The sequence below is a fragment of the Balaenoptera musculus genome, chromosome 5, assembly GCF_009873245.2.
Source record: "Balaenoptera musculus isolate JJ_BM4_2016_0621 chromosome 5, mBalMus1.pri.v3, whole genome shotgun sequence".
Taxonomy (NCBI): Eukaryota; Metazoa; Chordata; class Mammalia; order Artiodactyla; family Balaenopteridae; genus Balaenoptera; species Balaenoptera musculus.
In genome coordinates this window covers 39268274-39291701 of record NC_045789.1, presented here as the reverse complement: position 1 = coordinate 39291701, position 23428 = coordinate 39268274, and the positions used below count along the sequence as shown (strand labels likewise).

Here is a 23428-nt window from a genome sequence, read left to right as displayed (position 1 = left end):
GACGAACCTGCAGCCTGTGAAAAGGAACCCTCAAACACAGTAAGTTAAACAGAATGAGAAAACAGAGAAATAAGCATGAGATGAGGAGCAAGGTAAAAATCCACCAGACCAAACAAATGAGGAAATAAGCAGTCTACCTGAAAAAGAATTCAGAGTAATGATAGTAAAGATGATCCAAAATCTCAGAAATAGAATGGAGAAAATACAAGCAACATTTAACAATAATCTAGAAGAACTAAAGAGCAAACAAACAATGATGAAAAACAATAAATGAAATTAAAAATACTCTAGAAGGAATCAATAGCAGAATAACTGAGGCAGAAGAACGGATAAGTGACCTGGAAGATAAAGGAGTGGAAATAACTGCCACAGAGCAGAATAAAGAAAAAAGAATGAAAAGAATTGAGGACAGTCTCAGAGACCTCTGGGACAACATTAAACACACCAATGTTCGAATTATAGGGGTCCCAGAAGAAGAAGAGAAAAAGAAAGGGTCTGAGAAAATACTTGAAGAAATTATAGTTGAAAACTTCCCTAACATGGGAAAGGAAATAGTCAATCAAGTCCAGGAAGATCAGAGAGTCCCATACAGGATAAATTCAAGGAGGAACATGCCAAGACACATATTAATTAAACTATCAGAAATTAAATACAAAGAACAAATATTAAAAGCAGCAAGGGAATAGCAACAAATAACATACAAGGGAATCCCCATAAGATTAACAGCTGATCTTTCAGCAGAAACTCTACAAGCCAGAAGGGAGTGCCAGGACATATTTAAAGTGATGAAAGGGAAAAACCTACAACCAAGATTACTCTAACCAGCAAGGATCTCATTTAGATTTGACAGAGAAATTAAAACCTTTACAAACAAACAAAAGTTAAGAGAATACAGCACCACCAAACCAGCTTTACAACAAATCCTAAAGGTATTTCTCTAGGCAGGAAACACAAGAGAAGGAAAAGACCTACAATAACAAACACAAAACAATTAAGAAAATGGGAATAGGATCATACATATCTATAATTACCTTAAATGTAAATGGATTAAATGCTCCAACCAAAAGACATAGAAGGGCTGAATGGATACAAAAACAAGATCCATATGTACGCTGTCTACAAGAGACCCACTTCAGACCTAGGGACACATATAGACTGAAAGTGAGGGGATGGGAAAAGATATTCCATGCAAATGGAAATCAAAAGAAAGCTGGAGTAGCAATTCTCAAATCAGATAAAATGGACTTTAAAATAAAGACTATTACATGAGACAAAGAAGGACACTACATAAAGATCAAGGGATCAATCCAAGAAGAAGATATAACAATTGTAAATATTTATACACCCAACATAGGAGCACCTCAATACACAAGGCAAATGCTAACAGCCACAAAAGGGGAAATCGACAGTAACACAGAGTATAGGACTTTAACACCCCACTTTCACCAATGGACAGATCATCCAAAATGAAAATAAATAAGGAAACCCAAGCTTTAAAAGACACATTAGAACAGATAGACTTAATTGATAGTTATAGGACATTCCATCCAAAAACAACAGAATACACTTTCTTCTCAGGTGCTCGTGGAACACTCTCCAGGGTAGATCATATCTTGGCTCACAAATCAAGCCTTGGTAAATTTAAGAAAATTGAAATCGTATGAAGTATCTTTTCTGACCACAAAGCTATGAGACTAGATATCAATTACAGGAAAAAATCTGTAAAAAACATAAAAACATGGAGGCTAAACAATACGCTACTAAATAACCAAGAGATCACTGAAGAAATCAAAGAGGAAATCAAAAAATGCCTAGAAACAAATGACAATGAAAACACGGCAACCCAAAACCTACGCGATGCAGCAAAAGCAGTTCTAAGAGGGAAGTTTAGAGCAATAAAATCTTACCGCAAGAAACAAGAAAAATCTCAAATAAACAACCTAACTTTACACCTAAAACAATTAGAGAAAGAAGAGCAAAAAAACCCCAAAGTTAGCAGAAGGAAAGAAATCATAAAAATCAGATCAGAAATAAATGAAAAAGAAATGAAGGAAACAATAATAAAGATCAATAAAACTAAAAGCTGGTTCGTTGAGAAGATAAACAAAATTGATCAACCATTAGCAAGACTCATCAAGAAAAAAAGGGAGAAGACTCAAATCAATAGAATTAGAAATGAAAAAGGAGAAGTAACAACTGACACTGCAGAAATACAAAGGATCATGTGAGATTACTACAAGCAACTCTATGCCAATAAAATGGACAACCTGAAAGAAATGGACAATTTCTTTGAAATGCACAACCATCTGAGACTGAACCAGGAAGAAATAAAAAATATAAACAGGACAATCACAAGCACTGAAATTGAAACTGAGATTAAAACCTTCCAACAAAAAAAAGCCACGGACCAGATGGCTTCACAGGCAAATTCTATCAAACATTTAGAGAAGAGCTAACACCTATCCTTCTCAAACTCTTCCAAAATATAGCAGAGGGAAGAACACTCTAAATTCATTCTACAAGGCCGCCGTCACCCTGATACCAAAACCAGACAAAGATGTCACAAAGAAAGAAATCTACAGGCCAATATCACTGATGAACATAGATGCAAAAATCCTCAACAAAATACTAGCAAACAGAATCCAACAGCACATTAAAAGGATCATACACCATGATCAAGTGGGGTTTACCCCAGGGGATGCAAGGATTCTTCAATATACGCAAATCAATCAATGTGAAACACCCTATTAACAAATTGAAGAGTAAAAACCATATGATCATCTCAATAGATGCAGAAAAAGCTTTTGACAAAATTCAACACCCGTTTATGATAAAAACCCTCCAGAAAGTAGGCACAGAGGGAACTTACCTCAACATAGTAAAGGTCATATATGACAAACCCGCAGCCAACATCGTCCCAATGGTGAAAACCTGAAACCATTTCCACTAAGATCAGGAACAAGACAAGGTTGCCCACTCTCACCATTATTATTCAACATTGTTTTGCAAGTTTTAGCCACAGCAATCAGAGAAGAAAAAGAAATAAAAGGAATCCAAATTGGAAAAGAAGATGTAAAACTGTCACTGTCTGCAGATGACATGATACTATATAGAGAGAATCCTAAAGATGCCACCAGAAAACTACTAAAGCTAATCAATGAATTTGGTAAAGTAGCAGGATACAAAATTAATGCACAGAAATCCCTTGTATTCCTATACATGAATGATGAAATATCTGAAAGTGAAATTAAGGAAACACTCCCATTTACCATTGCAACAAAAAGAATAAAATACCTAGGAATAAACCTACCTAGGGAGACAAAGACCTGTATGCAGAAAACTGTAAGACACTGATGAAAGAAATTAAAGATGATACCAACAGATGGAGAGATATACCATGTTCTTGGATTGGAAGAATCAACATTGTGAAAATGACTCTACTACCCAAAGCAATCTACAGATTCAATGCAATCCCTATCAAACTACCACTGGCATTTTTCACAGAACTAGAAGAAAAAAGTTCACAATTTGTATGGAAACACAAAAGACCCCAAATAGCCAAAGCAATCTTGAGAAAGGAAAACGGAGCTGGAGGAGTCAGGCTCCCTGACTTCAGACTATACTACAAAGTGACAGTAATCAAGACAGTATGGCACTGGCACAAAAACAGAAGTATAGATCAATGGAACAGGAAATTGCATTGTTGGTGGGAATGTAAATTGGTACAGCCACTATGGAGAACAGTATGGAGGTTCCTTAATAAACTAAAAATATAACTACCATACGACCCAGCGATCCCACTACTGGGCATATACCTTGAGAAAACCATAATTCAAAAAGCGTCATGTACCAAAATGTTCATTGCAGCAGTATTTACAATAGCCAGAACATGGAAACAACCTAAGTGTCCACTGACAGATGATTGGATAAAGAAGATGTGGCACATATATACAATGGAATATTACTCAGCCATAAAAAGAAACGAAATTGAGTTATTTGTAGTGAGGGGGATGGACTTGGAGTCTATCATACAGAGTGAAGCAAGTCAGAAAGATAAAAACAAATACCGTATGCTAACACATATATATGGAATCTAAAAAAAAAAAAAAAAAAAAAAGGTTCTGATGAACCTAGGGGCAGGGCAGGAATAAAGACACAGATGTAGAGAATGGAATTGTGGACATGTGGAGGGGTTAGGGTAAGTTAGGACAAAGTGAAAGAGTAGCATTGACATATATACGCTACCAAATGTAAAATAGATACCTAGTGGGAAGCAGCTGCATAGCACAGGGAGATCAGCTCGGTGCTTTGTGACCACCTGGAGGAGTGGGATGGGAGGGTGGGCGGGAGGTGCAAGAGGGAGGAGATATGGGGATATATGTATACATATAGCTGATTCACTTTGTTATACAGCAGAAACTAACACAACATTGTAAAGCAATTATACACCAGTAAAGATGTTTAAAAAAAATAATAAATCTCTGAATCAAAGAGGAACTAAAGTATACATTATTTTTTAAGAAATATGGAACATTAAAGTCCTATTTTCATTTATACAATAAAGAATATTATTCTTAAATCCTGTATGATATTATTATCATTCTCTCATTGTACATTTATAAAAAGATGTAACTTATGCCTAATTTTAGTAATTACACATTCTCCAACGTCTTGGTTTTCTTCTTCTTAAATATGCATTTTGTAACTACCTTGACTTTTTTTAGAACGAGTTAGAGATGTGTCGAGTAAACAGCCAGATAAATATTCACCTTTAGAGAGGTGAATAATAGAAGAGTTGAATGACACATTCCTGATTAGTACTGGTTTTAGAACTCAGAACAAAAGTGGACATTATTTTTCTTAACCTACTGAAAAATTCAGCCTTTGCTTCTCACACACCACAACATCAGAAAATGCCTGTGCAGAAAAGCAAAATCATCACTTAATATATTTTCTAAAGTCTTAACATCCAAAGGGCAATAAATTAAAATAGTGTATTTAAGGAATTAGTTGATTTCTTAGGAACTCTTATATAGATTAAAATGAAATCCACAATTTGGTGCTTTTCTGACAGAGCATTATTAACTATACACTGAAAAACCACAGATAAGTCTGGGATACTTTACAGCATAACAATTTTGACAGATATAAGCAATAACTTCATTTAAACTGATTATTACCTCAACCATAATTAAACTCATAGTATTAAGCTACATTTACATTCAGGTCAAGATCATTCAACAAGAAGTCAAGTCCGAACTTTATGTGTTTCAAGCAAACCAAACACATACTCACACAAACTAATACAGAGAAGTTCATCATTACAGAACCGAATCTTAAGTAGGACCTGTACATTTTTTGTTAGATAAGCTTTAGTAACATAACTAAATCTATTTATTAACTGGAATAACTTAATCAATCTTAAGAAAAAAACTGCCCAAGGTATAAGACACAAATGTAACACTAAATTTACTCTTTTGAAATTTGCTGAAGAGTTAAGTTTTTATTTATTTAGAATAGCCATCATCTGTGGCTAGGAAAATTATTACATATACACATATAGTGGTTTTGTTATCCAGACATTAGAGTAGCAAAATTTAGTTAACTAGTCAACTCATCTAGTAATATTTTATATCTATTATAAGAAAAGCATTGCTTTAACTAGAAAAAATTCAACATGCTCAGTCTTGGCTATCATATCTAACAAGGTGCTATACCAAAAAACATTAAGACCTCAAAAGACACTGAAGAACAATTCTGTTAGTAAGAACTCTACAAAGAGACTGCTATTTCTGTCATGTCCCCAGTAATATTTTAGACCTTATATATCACAACTGTCCTTTGGAATATATATAAAAGTCTTCTTTTTTTCCTACTGGTGACCAATAGAATCTTAAGCTTCTTTGCATTTAATCATAGTATTTTTTTCTTAGTTATAGTTAGTTGCTACTCACTTCAGTCAAAACACTGTATAACTGATAGAAGATTTCAAAAAGTTCATAATGGGACTAGAGAAAGACCTTCTAGTATAATGGCTGAGATTTCCAATCCCAGAATAAAACATAAATGAATTCTGTCTTGGTAATTAATGGCACTCTAAAGATTAAGTGAAATAAAATCTTAATGAAGTCATCATACATAGTAAGCATTTGGTAAGTATTGGGGTGTTTTCTTTTCTCACTCGCTATTGTTTAGCCCATAGTTACCACTGAGGTTTTTAACTCAAAGCAGAATAGGTTTTCTTTATGCTTATAAGCCTAGCCACTCTCTACTTTGCTTTAGACTAGACAGTGTGCTCTTTGAGGAGAGTAACCATACTCACCCTGTATCCCTAATTTCTACAAGTTACAGATACATATTATAGGCACTGAGTAAAGATGTGTTGAATAAATGAATGATGGAACCAATCAATAATCAGTCGATGTGTAGCTATCTCCTTGCATAGACAATGTAAGAAGGCATGAAGAGTTTCTGTGTCTTAACAAAAAGAAGCCCACTGAACTCAGTCCCTTTATTTCTAGTGTTACTTAGACTCATAATTGTTGATTCACTGATTTGAACCTTCTATCTCTCAGGCTTTCTGAAAATCAAGAAATCATTTTAAATGATTCATAACCAACTCATGCATCAGTAAACATTTAGAGAGGACAATAAGTTAATAACTTTTTAGATAAATGTTAGACTAACACTGATTTATGATTAGCAAATTAACCAAAATGCAATTAAATATATTAATATACACTTACAAGATGGTAAGATGTTGAGAAGTTGACTTGATTTTGAAAGGCAAGCAAATTTCCACTAAGGACACAGTGTTTTTCTGAGTTTTTATTTACTCTCTTTTACCCAAAAGCATTTATTGAACATTTACTGAATTAAGATAGAATTCCAGGCTTGGAAGACAAGGATGAAGATGCCCTGGCCCTGTCCCAGAGACAGTCACCATTGAGTGGGGAAAACACAAACCCGTACAACCAATGGTAACACAAATCAGGATGTGGTAAATGCTGTAGACACCAGTGGGTGTGCATTAGGTTTCCCAACACACATTATCTCTCTGTGTATATATTTCTTACATTTCTTGTGTATAAAGCCCTGTACTATTCAGTACAGCAGAGTTCCAAAAATAGCACTTTTCACAGATATTTTTAAAAATTCATAGAGTGAAATTTAATAGTTCTGCCTTTCTTTATTTAATTGAGAAAAGCAGGCTAAGAAGGCTTACCTATTTCTCAGGAGGATCAAGAGCTTTTGCACTTTCAATTCCCTGTCAGTCTATATTTTTGTAAAGGATTCATACAAGTGCAAACTAAAGATTATTTTTTCATTGTCTAAGACAAATTTCTCTCCAGAATATTACAAGAAACCTCTTGCCTGCAAAAGCTGCTTGATGTTTTTTAAAGAAAAAAGCAACAAAATTAATAGGAGTACCTCAATGAATCCCATGTTCTTCAAATAATTCAACTAAGAAAAAAAGGTTAATACTACTACAGATAATGTACATATTTACTGTTGATAAATAACTACCCAGGCAATTTTATTTTCTATATTTTCTGTGATTTCTTACTGATAACAGTGAAAAACTTATAAATATGATATAATTTTTTAAAGCCAAAGATTAAGACTCAAGAGACCCGAATTCTGGATACACTTGATCACTAATTGTTGACAAGTTACTTAAAGGTCTTTGTGTATTGTCTGTGTGGTAAGAAGTTGGGAGCAACCTAACCCTGCTGGAGATGGTGTTAACCACCACTGCATACCAAGGATCCGTGAGATATCTCATGAAATGAGAAGCTTCCAAAGAACATAGTTTGAAAGTAAACCCAAGTAGATAATTCTGCCTCTAAAAATAAATACAGTATTTTCTTTAAATTACTAGAATACTAAATGAGGCTCAGAGCCACAGGAAAGAAAAACATTAACATCAAATAAAAATTCTACCCGGAAAGTAAATAAAGCACGCTGAATCACAACTAGAAATTTTCTGCTTGCTATGATATTTTTAAGTTATAGAATATGCATGTATATTTTCTAGATATCAAAAGCTCATAGCAAGCAAAAAAAATCAGGGTCATTAAGAAAGTTCATGCTTCACTTCTCTTTATTCCTTTGCTTTAAAATAACTCTTCCTAGAAATAGACATTCTGCATCTGTACCCAAATTTTGGGAGCTGATCTAAAAATAACTTCAACCTACATAAAAACTCTTTGGATTAAAAGTAATAGCTGAAGTTTTAAGACTTTTTTATTGATAATTTTTGAAATTCAGACTTGATCTTGAAATATGTAAAAAATAAACTTTTTGTTTGTTTGTGGTTTGTTTCTTAAGTAAGTACTAATGCCCATGGTAAATGGCTAGGATCATGGACATTAAGGAAATGGCTCACAGTCATACATCTTGCAAACTGTAGGCCCAGATATTTTAACCAGAAATTCAGGTCTGCTCATTTTTCACCAGAGCACTATCACAGTTGCAATTGATTGCATTAACCAAACATATATCATTCATTCATTAAGCAAATATTTGGTGTGAGCCCACACTATGCCAGATACTATTCTTAGTGCTACAGTACAGCAGTGTGCAAAAGAGACAAAATCCCAACCATGTGCTGCTAATTGTTCAACAACTGGCTGGGGGTGAGAGAGAGGAGAGAACTTATCTGCAGCAATGGTTTATTTACACAATGTACATATTCCTATCATGACAAAGTTCAATCTACCAACTTGACATCATTGAACTTAAAGCTGAGAAGGGATGTGCACAATCAACTCTTGTGAGCCTATGTGAGCTCACAGCACACCACTGAAAAAAAATCCCTGCCCAACTGAAAAATGCATTCTAGCGGAGTGAGAGAAACAACATGCTAGTTACATATATAGTGTATCAGATACCAAAAAGCGTTATGGAGGGAAAAAAATAGAAAGACAGGGAAGTTGGGTAGGCGGTGTGGGGTAGGCAGTGTAGATTAGGAAGGGGCAATTTTAAATAGGATAAGCAGGAAAGACTCCCTTAAAAATGACATTTGAGCCAAGTCCTGAAGGTGGTGAAGGCGTGAGCCAAGTGGATAATAAAGGAAGAGCATTTGAAGGAGGGGTGTCTAGGTGGGTACATGGCAAAGGCTTGTGTATTTATTTTAAGAATTTTTACCATAAGTGAGATGGGAAGACATTTCACTTGACTGGAAGGTTTTTTTGTTTTGCTTTTTTTTTGTTTTTAACCGAGGAGTGACATGATCTCACTTATATTTTTCAAATATCACTCTTGCTGATGTTTTGAGAGTAAACCATTTGGGGGTGAGCAAAAGTGGAAGCTCTTTCAATAATCCAGGTTTGGATCAGAATGGTGGTGGAGAAAATGGTGAGAAGTAGTGAGATTCCAGATATATTTTTAAAGTAGAGCCAACAGAATTTGCTGACAGATTGGATGCAAATTATTGTCCAAAAGATGATTCTGAAGATTTTTCTCTAAGCAACTGGAAAGATGGATTTAGCATTTACTGAATTAGAGCAGAGCAATTTTGGAGGAAAGATCAAGGGTTTGGTTTGGTCTATGTATCATTTGCTATGCCTATTAGCCATCTGAGCTGAGATGTAGAACAAGCAATTGGGTTTATGAGTCTGGTTTCAGGGAGAGGTTTGTGATGGAGATATAACTGGGGAGTATTCAAGATACTGATAATATTTAAAACACTAGGACTCAATGGGAGCATAAGAAGAGTGAATGTAAATTTATTTAAAATTTAGTTAGCTATTTAACAAAAATATATTCCAGCACTGTACTCTGTTATGCAAGTATTAACTCACTTAATTCTCATAAACCTAGAAGGTAGGTACTATTACTTTTTTCCCTTTTTACAAATAAACTGAAGCACAGCAAGGTTAACTAACTTGCCCAAGCTCACAAGTAAATGGCTAATAAGTGGCAGATTTGGAATTTCTAAACTAAGCTGTCCAGATCCAGAGTTCTAGTTAGAGAAGAGAAGTTATCTGAAAGTCTGAGGCTTTTGGCACTGCAAGAATTTACAGGTCAGGGAGATGAAACAGACAAGAAATCCCATTCATAGCACGTAACACATTTTACTTTTCCATAGAAATTCTAACTATGCTCAGGGAGAATAGATTTACCAATGTTTTATTTCCCTTTGTATTTTTATATATTTTCTATAATCAGTACATGTTACTTCTAGAATCAGAAAATATTGTATTAAAATAATAGAAGCTGCAGAGTTATTCTTTAAACCTTGTTTCAAGGGATGCATGTCATTCTCTGTTTACAGCCCATCTTGATGAGAACATGCAATGAAAATCATTACAGAAAAAACAGAAGTGCTCTCTGCTTGGGGTATGAATAGAGTTACCATGAAATTTACTGGCCAAATAAAAATTCCTGAGAGTAAAAATGAGCACTATTAATTATGCCATGACAACAGGCTTAAGTTAGAACTACCTAAACATACTTAGAGTAGGTACAGGTGCCCCAGCTGGGCTCTTTCTTAAGAATATCACTTGTATGAACACAGGAGTGCAGACTCTTATCTGGTCCATGCACAACACCTTCTCACTAGTGCTCATTGTAGGTTAAAGATACCTTTATTAGTCATTATTGTTGTTTTATCTTTGTTATCAACTACTGGTTAGAACTGAACATCAGAAAACAAATGGAGCACTACCTACATATTATTTTATTTCAGTACTAGAGATACTCTACTTGGGGCTCATCAGTTCTTGGATGAAAAATAATATCATAGACTTTAGCTAGTTTGATGAATAAAACCACATTTTAAGGATTTGAAAAAGACATATTAATGATGTTAAATCTAGTAAGAAATCACTTTATACAGTGATCAAGTACTATATTTATAAACATTAAAAAGAATTCTCTTAATTCCTATTCTAACATAAATGAACTGGGGGGAAAAAAACAGTATCTAGCTACCAGCTTCTACTTCCTAAGCTACTTTTAACGTTATATAAACATTCACTTTAGTGTGGAACATTTGCAAGATGCGTTGGCAAAATGGAAATACAAGTGAATATACTGTACCTTGTTTTACCTGTAAGGAACACACACCTGACAAAAGGCAATTTTCACATCCAAGGTTGGTTCACTGCAGTAGTACAATAAATGGAGGCTCATAAATACCTATAGAAAAAAATGGGGGCATGAATTTCCAAATCACCTAATTATTCATTATTGAATAGTATAAACTTTAGTATAATTTGAATTATACACAAGGTTTCATACACTGCATATATTCCGCATAATCCTTGTCCAGACCAGTACTAAGTACTTTTCACAAATTGTAAATATTAAATAATAAAATAAGGTGAAAAAATGTCCTATCTTCTATAATGATCAATGTCATCACAATCATAAAGACCAGATATAAGAAACTGGATATACCTAATATGTTAAAGTTAAGTATATCCTATTATAGAGCACTTTCAGTTCTAGGCATCTAATTTTTAAAAATACTCAAAGACATGCTTAAGAGGATATATATAATAAGAATATTTGTTGTAGAATAAAAGGACTATTAAATAAAATTTAATTTATAATAAAATTACAGACAGGACTTGGAATAATTGAATCAAAGCTTAGGGTGTCAGCATGGAAAATATTTCAAACATGATGTTGAGTGGGGAAAAAAAGCAGCTTTCAAAAAAGTATGAATATCACTGTATTATTAATGTAAAATTTTAAAGTACACAAAATAATATGCATTGCTTTGTTATCTAACCATGTAACCATAGATTAAAGAAAATAGGACACTATATTAACATGTATTTAATCTTGGTGGTAAGTACAAAGATTTCAAGTATATTGCTTTCTGTATGTTTAAAATATTTTTTAATGTTGTAAAGTTTTAAGGAGAGGATAATAATCTAACAGTGGAAATGCCAAATTAGGTACTGGGTTATTTGGGAATGATGAGGCAGCATCAGAAAAACCCAACCAAAATCTTATTCAGTTCAATTAAACACACTTTGTTGAATATGTATTGTGTGCAAGATACAATTCTGTGAGATTAAACAATTTTAAAACCACTATTGACACAAGACTTCTGTTTCTGGCAATATGAATGATTAGCTATCTTGAAAACCACTTTCAGTGCAAAACTTCTAGAAAGGTTAGGTGAAATAGACAAAATGTCTTTTAAAATGCATAGCTGAGCTGCCCAAAAAAAAGGCAAGAAAAGTTCTGAGAGGCTGAAAACAATGTGAAAGGATCCATGCAGAGAAGTAAATGAGCTGAACCTGTCACTCATCCTCAGACCATCTGCTGATGTCTGAAGATCAGAAATTTAGCTTTTAAAGGGCAGCATGCAGAATACAGGAACCAAAGCTTGGAAGCTATCTACGGTGGGAAGTCACAGCAGAGACACCTGCATAAAGTTTACTATAGAAAGTTTCAAACAAAATTCTGGAGCAAGCAAAACAATCCCAGAAGGAAGGTCTGAATTGCAAGAAAAAATATTTTACATTGGAACCTATGTAGATTTTTTAAATACAAGGAAGAATGAAAGGACTAGAATATATGAGACATTTCTGAAGAAGAATAAGATGGGTGCTTGTGGAGGCTGGGGAGGGAGTTGCTCTACCAGAGATCAGGATTTATTATAAAGTTGTAGTAAGTAAGGTACGCAGGGTGGATACAGAGATAGACTACTGATTAATAGAATAGAGAACCCAGAAACAAACACATACGTATATGGAAACTGATTATGTTAAATTATGTTAATATAAACATTTAAACCTGATTATATTAAAGATATCTGGGGAAAGGAGAGACTATGCATTAAACCGAGCTGAGACAATTAGTCATAAATATTGGGGCAAGGGGAGGGAGGAGTTGTCCTTGTTAGAGACAATTCTCTATGGGCTTCTCATATTTCTGCATGTCTTACAGGCAGAGGCACTGGCTGCCTTTATTCCAGACTATCTTCTCAAGGATGGTTATAGAGCAAACATATCTCCCTCTGGAGCATAAGGCAGGTTTGATTATTCTCCACTATAATATAGATAAGGTGTCCCTCTGGGGCATATGTCAGGCATGTTAACCACCCACCATAAGAGATTTGGGTTCCCTAAGCCTGGGGTTCCTCTTGTATAACACCACTCACTGTATGTGCAGTAGTCACCTGACCTTCTTTGAGTCGCCCTGTGGGAACTGAGCCTGAGAAACTGGCATGAATTCTGACACTCTAGCTCCTGTTATTAACGTGAGTAGTAAAGAATTTTGATCTAACCCAGGAATCGCTTATCTTCTGCCAGCATTCATGAAACTGTGGCAAGCTACCTTGTTAGCTTGCAGGTAGGGTAACATCTAAAACTCTTCAAAGTTCTTGACAACCCCTACCTCATATTGTATACAAAACACAATTCCAGATGGATTAAAATTTTCAGGAAAGGCCAAACTTTAAATAATATAGAAGGAAATGTAGTTTAATGTCTGAGGAATACATCATAAATAATATGTAAATATGCTAAGTTAAAAAGGAAACTACTGATAAAATAGACTATTTAAAATGAATCATTTCTGTTTATGAAAAAATGTGATAAAGAAGTAGGCCATAAATTTAGAAAAAATATTTGAAACACATATAACCAGAGGAAGATTTATCCAGAATCTATAAAGAGCTCCTAAAATATAAGAAGAAAAAGACAAAGAACCCAACAGAAGAATGGGCAAACAATATGGATTACATTTTATAAAAAAGAGAAATATAAAAGGGGTCATAAATATATGTGTAATTTAAAGCCACATTGAGATACTATTTTATACCTATCATATTAATAAAGACTGAAAAGTATGATAATATTCAGGTTTTGCAAAGCAGTTGATCAGATGGGAATATTTATACACTGCTGATAATTTTGGCAGTTGGAACAACCAAATTCAGGGGGAAAATAGCATTATACAGTAAACTTGTGCATAGCCTAACACCCACCAATTCTACTTCTACACATATTTCCAGAGAAACTCTTGTGTTTTGCTACCAAGATACATATAAAAGGCAGTTCATTAGAATACTTTTGTAATAGCAAAAGAAATAAATAATAAAAATTAATACTGGAAAAAAAATAATCACAGAAAAACCAATGAATAAATAAACTATGGTACATTCATTTAGTGGAATACTATATGGTAATGAAATGGTTGTATAAAGAAACAAATATCAACGTGCCAAATATCATAAACACGGTAAATGAATGAAAAGAAGTCATGGCTAACTTCACTTACGAAAGTTACAAAATATACACAACTAAACAATGTATTATTTAAGAATTTTTTTTACTATGATAAAACATAAAGAAAAGCAAAAGAATAAAAAATGCAAAATTCAAGAGATTGGCTATCTCCTAGGGAGGGGAAGAACACCCCTAGAAAGGGGCTTGCAGGGGTTTTCAATGGTATCCGTTATGACTACTTTGAGCTGAGTAGTGATGTCATGCAACATTATTTCATTATTATTCTTTAAACCCTACAGGTATAAAATATATGCTATTTGATATGTCTGATATTTTATAATAGAAAAAGGTTCAAATGACACAAGGAACAAGGTCTTTCATTCTCTTGCTAGGCATTGTTATCTCTTCATGGATGTCCAGAACCAAAACGCTCGTAAAGCCACTAATAGGAAATGATCTTGAGAAGAAATGCTGAGCAGTGTAAAGCAGAACAATAGAAAGAACTCTGTGCTTGATGATACCATTAAACTACTGAATTAAGAAATTCTGGAGTTTTCTAATTCTAGAGTTTCTGTTATATGAGAAACTAAATCCACTACAGGAAAAAAAGTTACTAAAATACAGTCATAAAATAAGTAAAAAGTAAAACAGAACAAAAAAAGAAACAATTTACTCCTCAAATTTCAATCTGTGAGATTATTTTATTGCATTTCCATGAGATTCATGTATAATTTTTGCCAGATAGTTACCTCCACTTCTTATTTTTAATTTTTTAAAAATTTAGTTTGCCCAGGTATAGTTTACACACAGCAAAATGAACAGTTCTAAAGTGCGCAGGTTGATGAGTTCTGACAAATGCATATATCCATGTAACTCACATTGCGATGAAGGTAAAGTCTGAAAATCCCCGTACCCTTTTCTTGACAATAGTCCCCACCCCCCATGCAACAATGTTCTAACTTCTTTCTCCATATAGATTAGTTTTTCTTGTTCTAGAGCTCATATAAATGAAATCATACAGTATATACTCTTTTTCATTGGGCTTCTTTTAGAGTTCATCCATGTTGGCATAAGTATCAGTAGTTGTTCTTTTTGTTGCTGAGTAAAATGTATCAGTTTATCTATTCTCTATTCTGCTTTTAGACATTTGAGGTGTTTCTATTTTTTGGATATCAATAATACTGCACGAACATTTATATACATGTATTTTTGCACAAATATGTTTTCATTTCTTTTGGCAAAAATACCTAAAGAAGGAATTGTTGGATCGTGGGATAGGAATATATTTAACTTATTAAAAATTGTCAGACACATTGTCTACCCCCTGTAGCAATGCATAAAAATTCAGTTACTTCACATCCTTGCCAACATTTGGTGTTATCAGTTTTCTAAATTTTAATCATTCTAGTGAGTGTTTAGTAGTATTTCATTATGGTTTTATTTTTTATTTCCCTGATGACTAATAGTGTTGAGAATGTTTCTCATGAGTTTATTGGCCATTTATTTATCTTACTCGGTAGAATGACTTTTCAAGTATAATACTTTGCCCATTTGGCGGGACTGTGGGTGGCGGAAGCGAGTTGTTTGTCTTTTTATACAAATTGCAGAAATTCTCTATTTCAGATTAAAGTTTACTGTCAGTTACATGATTATGAATATTTTCTTTCAGTCTGTAGCTTGCATACTCAGCTTATTGATGCTGTCTTTTAGTGAGTAATATTTAATCTTTATGAAATTTATTTTATGATTTATTTTCCTTTTATTATTAGTGCTTTCTTGATTTTGTCAAGGGATCTTTCCTAATCCAGGTTCATGAGGATATTCTTCCACATTTTCTTCATGAAGCTCTACATTGTTGATTTTACTTTTAGGTCTATGATATCTCTCCAATTAATTTTAATTCATGGTGTGATGTATATGTTAAGGTTCACTTCTATTCCTTAATGATATGCAGTTTTTCAAGCATTCTTGGTGAAAAGACTTTCCTTTCAATATTGAGTTGCCTTGCTGCCTTGGTTAAAAAATCAGTTGATTGTACCAATGCAAGTCTATTTCAGGATTCTCTTCTATTCCATTTATCTGTTGTCTATCTTCACCCTAATACCATCCTGTCTTGATAAGTGTAGCTTTATAATAGTCTTAAAATTAGGTAAGTCCCCAAATTTTTCTTCTCTTTTATTTTTGGGACTATTCTAGGCCTCTGTATTTCCACATTAATTTTAAACAGCCTAACATTTCAAAATTTTTAAAAATCCTTCTAGAATTTTGATTGGGATTGCATTAGAACTATAGATCACCTGGGAAAGAATAGATATCTTAATATTTGGTGTTTTATCCACAATCATAGTATATTTGTCCATTTACTTCAGTTCTTTCTAATTTATCTCAGGAATCTTTTGTAGTTTACAGTATATAGATAGACCTTATATTTTTTTAAGTTTATTCTTTAGCATTTATATTTTTTGATGCTATTGTAAATGGCATATTTTCATTTCCATTTCCTAAATGCTCATTTCTAAAAATAAAGTTGATTTTTGTACATGACCTTGTATCTAGAACCCTATTAAATTCACTTATTAAATTTAGTAAATATTTTGTTGATGGTTTAGGATTTTCTTTATACACAGAAATGTCATCTGCAAGTGAAGACAGTTATTGCTTTTCCCTTTCCGATCTGCCTTTTCTTCCCTAATTGTCCTGCCTCCAGTACAATACTGAAGAGAAGTGATGACTTGTTGATAATCTCTGCCTTTTAACAGATACATTTATCCATTTTCATTTAAAGTAATTATGGATGTTATTGAATTTAAGTCTACCATCATACAATTAGTTTTGTATTTTATCCCTATATTCTTTTTTTTCTTTCTTCTTTTAGCTTTATTGAAGTATAATTGACAAATAAATTGTTTAAGGCATTTAAAGTATTCAATATGATGACTTGATATATGTATATGTTGTGAAAGGATTTCCCCCATCTAGTTAATTCACACATCCATCACCTCACATATTCCCTGCCCCCTTTATTGGTGAGAGCATTTAAGTTCTAATCTCTAGCAAGTTTTGATTATATAATACAGTGCTATGAACTATAGTCACCATGTTATATGTTAGATCCTCTTATGGATCTTACTCAACTTATAATGATAGTCTGTGCCCTATTACAAACCTCTCCCTACCCTATTCCTCCTCCCCCACCAAGCCAGTGGCAATCACTTTTCTACTCTCACGTTTCTATACCTTGACTACTGTGAATAATGCTAGAGTGAACATGGGAGTACAGATATCTCTCTGAGATAATGGTTTATTTTCTTTGGATATATATCCAGAAATGGGATTTCTGGATCTTATGGTAGTTATATTTTCAATTTCTTTTTTTTTTAAAACATCTTTATTAGAGTATAATTGCTTTACAATGGTGTGTCAGTTTCTGCTTTATGACAAAGTAAATCAGTTATACACATACATATGTCCCCATATCTCTTCCCTCGTGCAGCTCCCTCCATCCCACCCTCCCTATCCCACCCCTCTAGATGGTCACAAAGCACCAAGCTGATCTCCCTGCGCTATGCAGCTGCTTCCCACTAGCTATCTATTTTATGTTTGGTAGTGTATATATGTCCATGCCTCTCTCTCACTTTCTCACAGCTTACCCTTCCCCCTCCCCGTATACTCAACTCCATTCCCTAGTAGGCCTGCATCTTTATTCCCGTCTTGCCCCTAGGTTCTTCTGACCATTTTCTTTTATGCTTTTTTTTTTTATAGATTCCGTATATATGTGTTAGCATACGGTATTTGTTTTCCTCTTTCTGACTTACTTCACTCTGTATGACAGCCTCTAAGTCCATCCACCTCACTACAAATAACTCAGTTTCGTTCCTTTTTATGGCTGAGTAATATTCCATTGTATATATGTGTCACATCTTCTTTATCCATTCATCTGTCAGTGGACACTTAGGTTGCTTCCATGTCCTGGCTATTGTAAATAAAGCTGCAATGAACATTTTGGTACATGACTATTTTCGAATTATGGTTTTCTCAGGGTATATGCCCAGTAGTGGGATTGCTGGGTCGTATGGTAGTTCTATTTTTAGTGTTTTAAGGAAACTCCATACTGTTCTCCATAGTGGCTGTACCAATTTACATTCCCACCAACAGTGCAAGAGAGTTCCCTTTTCTCCACACCCTCTCCAGCATTTATTGTTTCTAGATTTTTTGATGATGGCCATTCTGACCAGTGTGAGATGATATCTCATTGTAGTTTTGATTTGCATTTCTCTAATGATTAATGATGTTGAGCATTCTTTCATGTGTTTGTTGGCAATCTGTATATCTTCTTTGGAGAAATGTCTATTTAGGTCTTCTGCCCATTTTTGTATTGGGTTTTTTGTTTTTTTGTTATTGAGCTGCATGAGCTACTTGTAAATTTTGGAGATTAATCTTTTGTCATTTGCTTCATTTGCAAATATTTTCTCCCATTTTGAGGGTTCTCTTTTAGTCTTGTTTACGGTTTCCTTTGCTGTGCAAAAGCTTTTAAGTTTCATTAGGCCCCATTTGTTTATTTTTGTTTTTATTTTCATTTCTCTAGGAGGTGGGTCAAAAAGGATCTTGCTGTGATTTATGTCATAGAGTGTTCTGCCTAGGTTTTCCTCTAAGAGTTTGATGGTATCTAGCTTTACATTTAGGTCTTTAACCCATTTTGAGTTTATTTTTGTGTATGGTGTTAGGGAATGTTCTAATTTCATTCTTTTACATGTAGCTGTCCAGTTTTCCCAGCACTACTTATTGAAGAGGCTGTCTTTTCTCCATCGTATATTCTTGCCTACTTTATCAAAGATAAGGTGACCATATGTGCATGGGTTTATCTCTGGGCTTTCTATCCTATTCCATTGATCTATAGTTCTGTTTTTGTGCCAGTGCCAAACTGTCTTGATTACTGTAGCTTTGTAATATAGTATGACGTCAGGGAGCCTGATTCTTCCAGCTCCATTTTTCGTTCTCAAGATTGCTTTGGCTATTCGGGGTCTTCTGTGTTTCCATACAAATTGTGAAATTTTTTGTTCTAGTTCTGTGAAAAATGCCAGTGGTAGTTTGATAGGGATTGCATTGAATCTGTAGATTGCTTTGGGTAGTAGAGTCATTTTCACAATGTTAATTCTTCCAATCCAAGAACATGATATATCTCTCCATATATTTGTATTATCTTTAATTTCTCTCATCAGTGTCTTATAATTTTCTGCATACAGGTCTTTGTCTCCCTAGGTAGGTTTATTCCTAGATATTTTATTCTTTTTATTGTAATGGTAAATGGGAGTGTTTCCTTAATTTCACTTTCAGATTTTTCATCATTAGTGTATAGGAATGCAAGAGATTTCTGTGCATTAATTTTGTATCCTGCTACTTACCAAATTCATTGATTAGCTCTAGTAGTTTTCTGGTAGCATCTTAGGATTCTCTTTGTATAGTATCATGTCATCTGCAAACAGTGACAGCTTTACTTCTTCTTTTCCAATTTGGATTCCTTTTATTTCTTTTTCTTCTCTGATTGCTGTGGCTAAAACTTCCAAAACTATGTTGAATAATAGTGGTGAGAGTGCACAACCTTGTCTTGTTCCTGATCTTAGTGGAAATGGCTTCAGTTTTTCACCATTGAGGATGATGTTGGTTGTGGGTTTGTCATATATGGCCTTTATTATGTTGAGGAAAGTTCCCTCTATGCCTACTTTCTGGAGGGTTTTTATCATAAATGGGTGTTGAATTATGTCAAAAGCTTTCTCTGCATCTATTGAGATAATCATATGGTTTTTCTCCTTCAGTTTGTTAATATGGTGTATCACGTTGATTGATTTGCATATATTGAAGAATCCTTGCATTCCTGGGATAAACCCCACTTTATCATAGTATATGATCCTTTTAATGTGCTTTTGGATTCTGTTTGCTGGTATTTTGTTGAGGATTTTTGTGTCTATGTTCATCAGTGATATTGGTCTGTAGTTTTCTTTCTTTGTGACATCTTTGTCTGGTTTTGGTATCAGAGTGATGGTGGCTTCGTAGAAGGAGTTAGGGAGTGTCCCTCCCTCTGCTTCTTTTTGGAAGAGTTTGAGAAGGATAGCTGTTACATCTTCTCTAAATATTTGATAGAATTCACCTGTGAAGTCATCTGGTCCTGGGCTTCTGTTTGTTGGAAGATTTTTAATCACAGTTTCAATTTCAGTGCTTGTGATTGGTCTCTTCAGATTTTTTATTTCTTCCTGGTTTAGTCTCGGAAGGTTGTGCATTTCTAAGAATCTGTCCATTTCTTCCAGGTTGTCCATTTTATTGGCATAGAGTTGCTTGTAGTAATCTCTCATGATCCTTTGTCTTTCTGCAGTGTCAGTGGCTACTTCTCCTTTATCATTTCTAATTCTATTGATTTGAGTCTTCTCCCTTTTTTTCTTGATAAGTCTGGCTAATGGTTGATAAATTTTTTTTAACTTCTCAAAGAACCAGCTTTTAGTTTTATTGATCTTTGCTATTGTTTCCTTCATTTCTTTTTCATTTATTTCTGATCTGATCTTTATGATTTCTTTCCTTCTGCTAACTTTGGGGGTTTTTTGTTCTTCTTTTTCTAATTGCTTTAGGTGTAAGGTTAGGTTGCTTATTTAAGGTGTTTCTTGTTTCTTAAGGTAACCTTGTATAGCTATAAAGTTCCCTCTTAGAACTGCTTTTGCTGCATCCCACAGGTTTTGGGTGGTTGTGTTTTCCTTGTCATTTGTGTCTAGGTATTTTTTGATTTCCTCTTTGATTTCTTCAGTGATCTCTTGGTTATTAACTAGTGTGCTTTTTAGCCACCATGTGTTTGTATTTCTTACATATATTTTCCTGTAATTGATATCTAGTCTCATAGTGTTTTCACCAGAAAATATACTTGATATGATTTCAATTTTCTTAAGTTTACCAAGGCTTGATTTGTGACCCAAGATATGATCTATCCTGGAGAATGTTCCATGAGCACTTGAGAAAAATGTGTATTCTCTTGCTTTTGGATGGAATGTCCTATAAATATCAATTAAGTCCATCTTGTTTAATGTATCATTTACAGCATGTGTTTCCTCATTTATTTTCATTTTGGTTGATCTGTCCATTGGTGAAAGTGGGGTGTTAAAGTCCCCTACTATGATTGTGTTACTGTCAATTTCCCCTTCTATGGCTGTTAGTACTTGCCTCATGTATTGAGGTGCTCTTATGTTGGGTGCATAAATATTTACAATCGTTAATATCTTCTTCTTGGATCGATCCCTTGATCATTATGTAGTGTCCTTCTTTGTCTCTTGTGATAGTCTTTGTTTTAAAGTCTATTTTTTCTGGTATGAGAATTGCTACTCCAGCTTTCTTTTGATTTCCATTTGCATGGAATATCTTTTTCCATCCCCTCACTTTCAGTCTGTATGTGTCCCTAGGTCTGAAGTGGGTCTCTTCTAGGCACACATATATGGGTCTTGTTTTTGTATCCATCCACCTAGTCTGTGTCTTTTGGTTGGAGCATTTAATCCATTTACATTTAAGGTAATTATCGATATGTATGTTCCTATTACAATTTTCTTAATTGTTTTTGGTTTATTATTTTAGGTCTTTTCCTTCTCTTGTGTTTCCTGCCTAGAGAAGTTCCTTTAGCATTTGTTGTAAAGCTGGTTTGGTGGTGCTGAATTCTCTTACCTTTTGCTGGTCTGTAAAGCTTTTAATCTCTCCGTCAAATCTGAATGAGATCCTTGCTGGATAGAGTAATCTTGGTTGTAGATTTTTCTCTTTCATCACTTTAAATATGTCCTGTCACTCCCTTCTGGCTTGCAGAATTTCTGCTGAATGATCAGCTCTTAAACTTATGGGGATTCCCTTATGTGTTACTTGTTGTTTTTCCCTTGCTGCTTTTAATATTTTTTCTTTGTATTTAATTTTTGATAGTTTGATTAATATGTGTCTTGGCGTGTTTCTCCTTGGATTTATCCTGTATGGGACTCTCTGTGCTTCCTGGACTTGATTAACTATTTCCTTTCCCATATTAGGGAAATTTTCAACTATAATCTCTTCAAATATTTTCTCAGACCCTTTCTTTTTCTCTTCTTCTTATGGGACCCCTATACTTCGAATGTTGTTGCATTTAAGGTTGTCCCAGAGGTCTCTGAGTCTGTCCTCAATTCTTTTCATTATTTTTTCTTTATTCAGCTCTGCAGTAGTTATTTCCACTATTTTATCTTCCAGGTCATTTATCCGTTCTTCTGCCTCAGTTATTCTGCCATTGATCCCTTCTAGAGAATTTTTAATGTCATTTATTGTGTTGTTCATCATTGTTTGTTTGCTCTTTAGTTTTTCTAGGTCCTTGTTAAATGTTTCTTGTATTTATTTTATTTCCAAGATTTTGGATCATCTTTACTATCATTATTCTGAATTGTTTTTCAGGTAGACTGCCTATTTCCTCTTCATTTGTTAGGTCTGGTGGGTTTTTGCCTTGCTCCTTCATCTGCTGTGTGTTTCTGTGTCTTCTCATTTTGCTTAACTTATTGTGTTTGGGGTCTCCTTTTCTCAGGCTGCAGGTTCATAGTTCCGGTTGTTTTTGGTGTCTGTCCCCAGTGGCTAAGGTTGGTTCAGTGGGTTGTGTAGGCTTCCTGGTGGAGGGGACTAGTGCCTGTGTTCTGGTGGATGAGGCTGGATCTTGTCTTTCTGGTGGGCAGGTCCACGTCTGGTGGTGTGTTTTGGGGTGTCTGTGGCCTTATTATGATTTTAGGCAACCTCTGTGCTAATGGAAGAGGGTGTGTTCCTGTCTTGCTAGTTGTTTGGCATAGGGTGTCCTGCACTGCAGCTTGCTGGTCGTTGAGTGGAGCTGGGTCTTGGCATTAGGATGGATATCTCTGGGAGATTTTCGCTGTTTGATATTACATGGAGCTGGGAGTCTCTTTTGGACCAGTGTCCTGAACTTGGCTCTCCCACCTCTGTGGCCCAGCCCTGATGCCTGGCTGGAGCACCAAAAGCCTGTCCTCCACACAGCTCAGAATAAAAGGGAGAAAAGAAAAGAAAAGAAAAGAAAAGAAAAGAAAGAAAGAAAGAAAGAAAGAAAGAAAGAAAGAAAGAGAGAAAGAAAGAGAGAAAGAAAGAAGATAAAAAAATAAAATAAAGTAAAATAAAGTTATTAAAATAAAAAATAATTATTAAGAAAAAAAAATGTTAAGTAATAAAAAAACAAACCAAAGCAATAAAACCAG

The 23428-nt window shown here is 34.4% G+C and overlaps 1 protein-coding gene across 5 annotated transcripts in view; it reads right to left on the bottom strand.

The window, feature by feature from the left end:
• The window catches only part of MAPK10 (mitogen-activated protein kinase 10), a 332407-nt gene that overhangs the window by 148855 nt on the left and 160124 nt on the right, over positions 1–23428 (bottom strand). For 3 of the 5 annotated variants that reach the window (XM_036853895.1, XM_036853896.1, XM_036853899.1), the window contains exon 3: positions 11074–11145. The exons of 1 other annotated variant lie outside the window; for it this stretch is intronic. In XM_036853895.1, the coding sequence (XP_036709790.1) occupies positions 11074–11139 (66 nt within the window). In that variant the 5' untranslated portion in view covers positions 11140–11145. Of the gene's footprint in view, positions 1–11046; positions 11146–23428 lie in introns of all 5 variants that reach the window. One more of the 5 variants, XM_036853897.1, reaches the window with a different exon arrangement.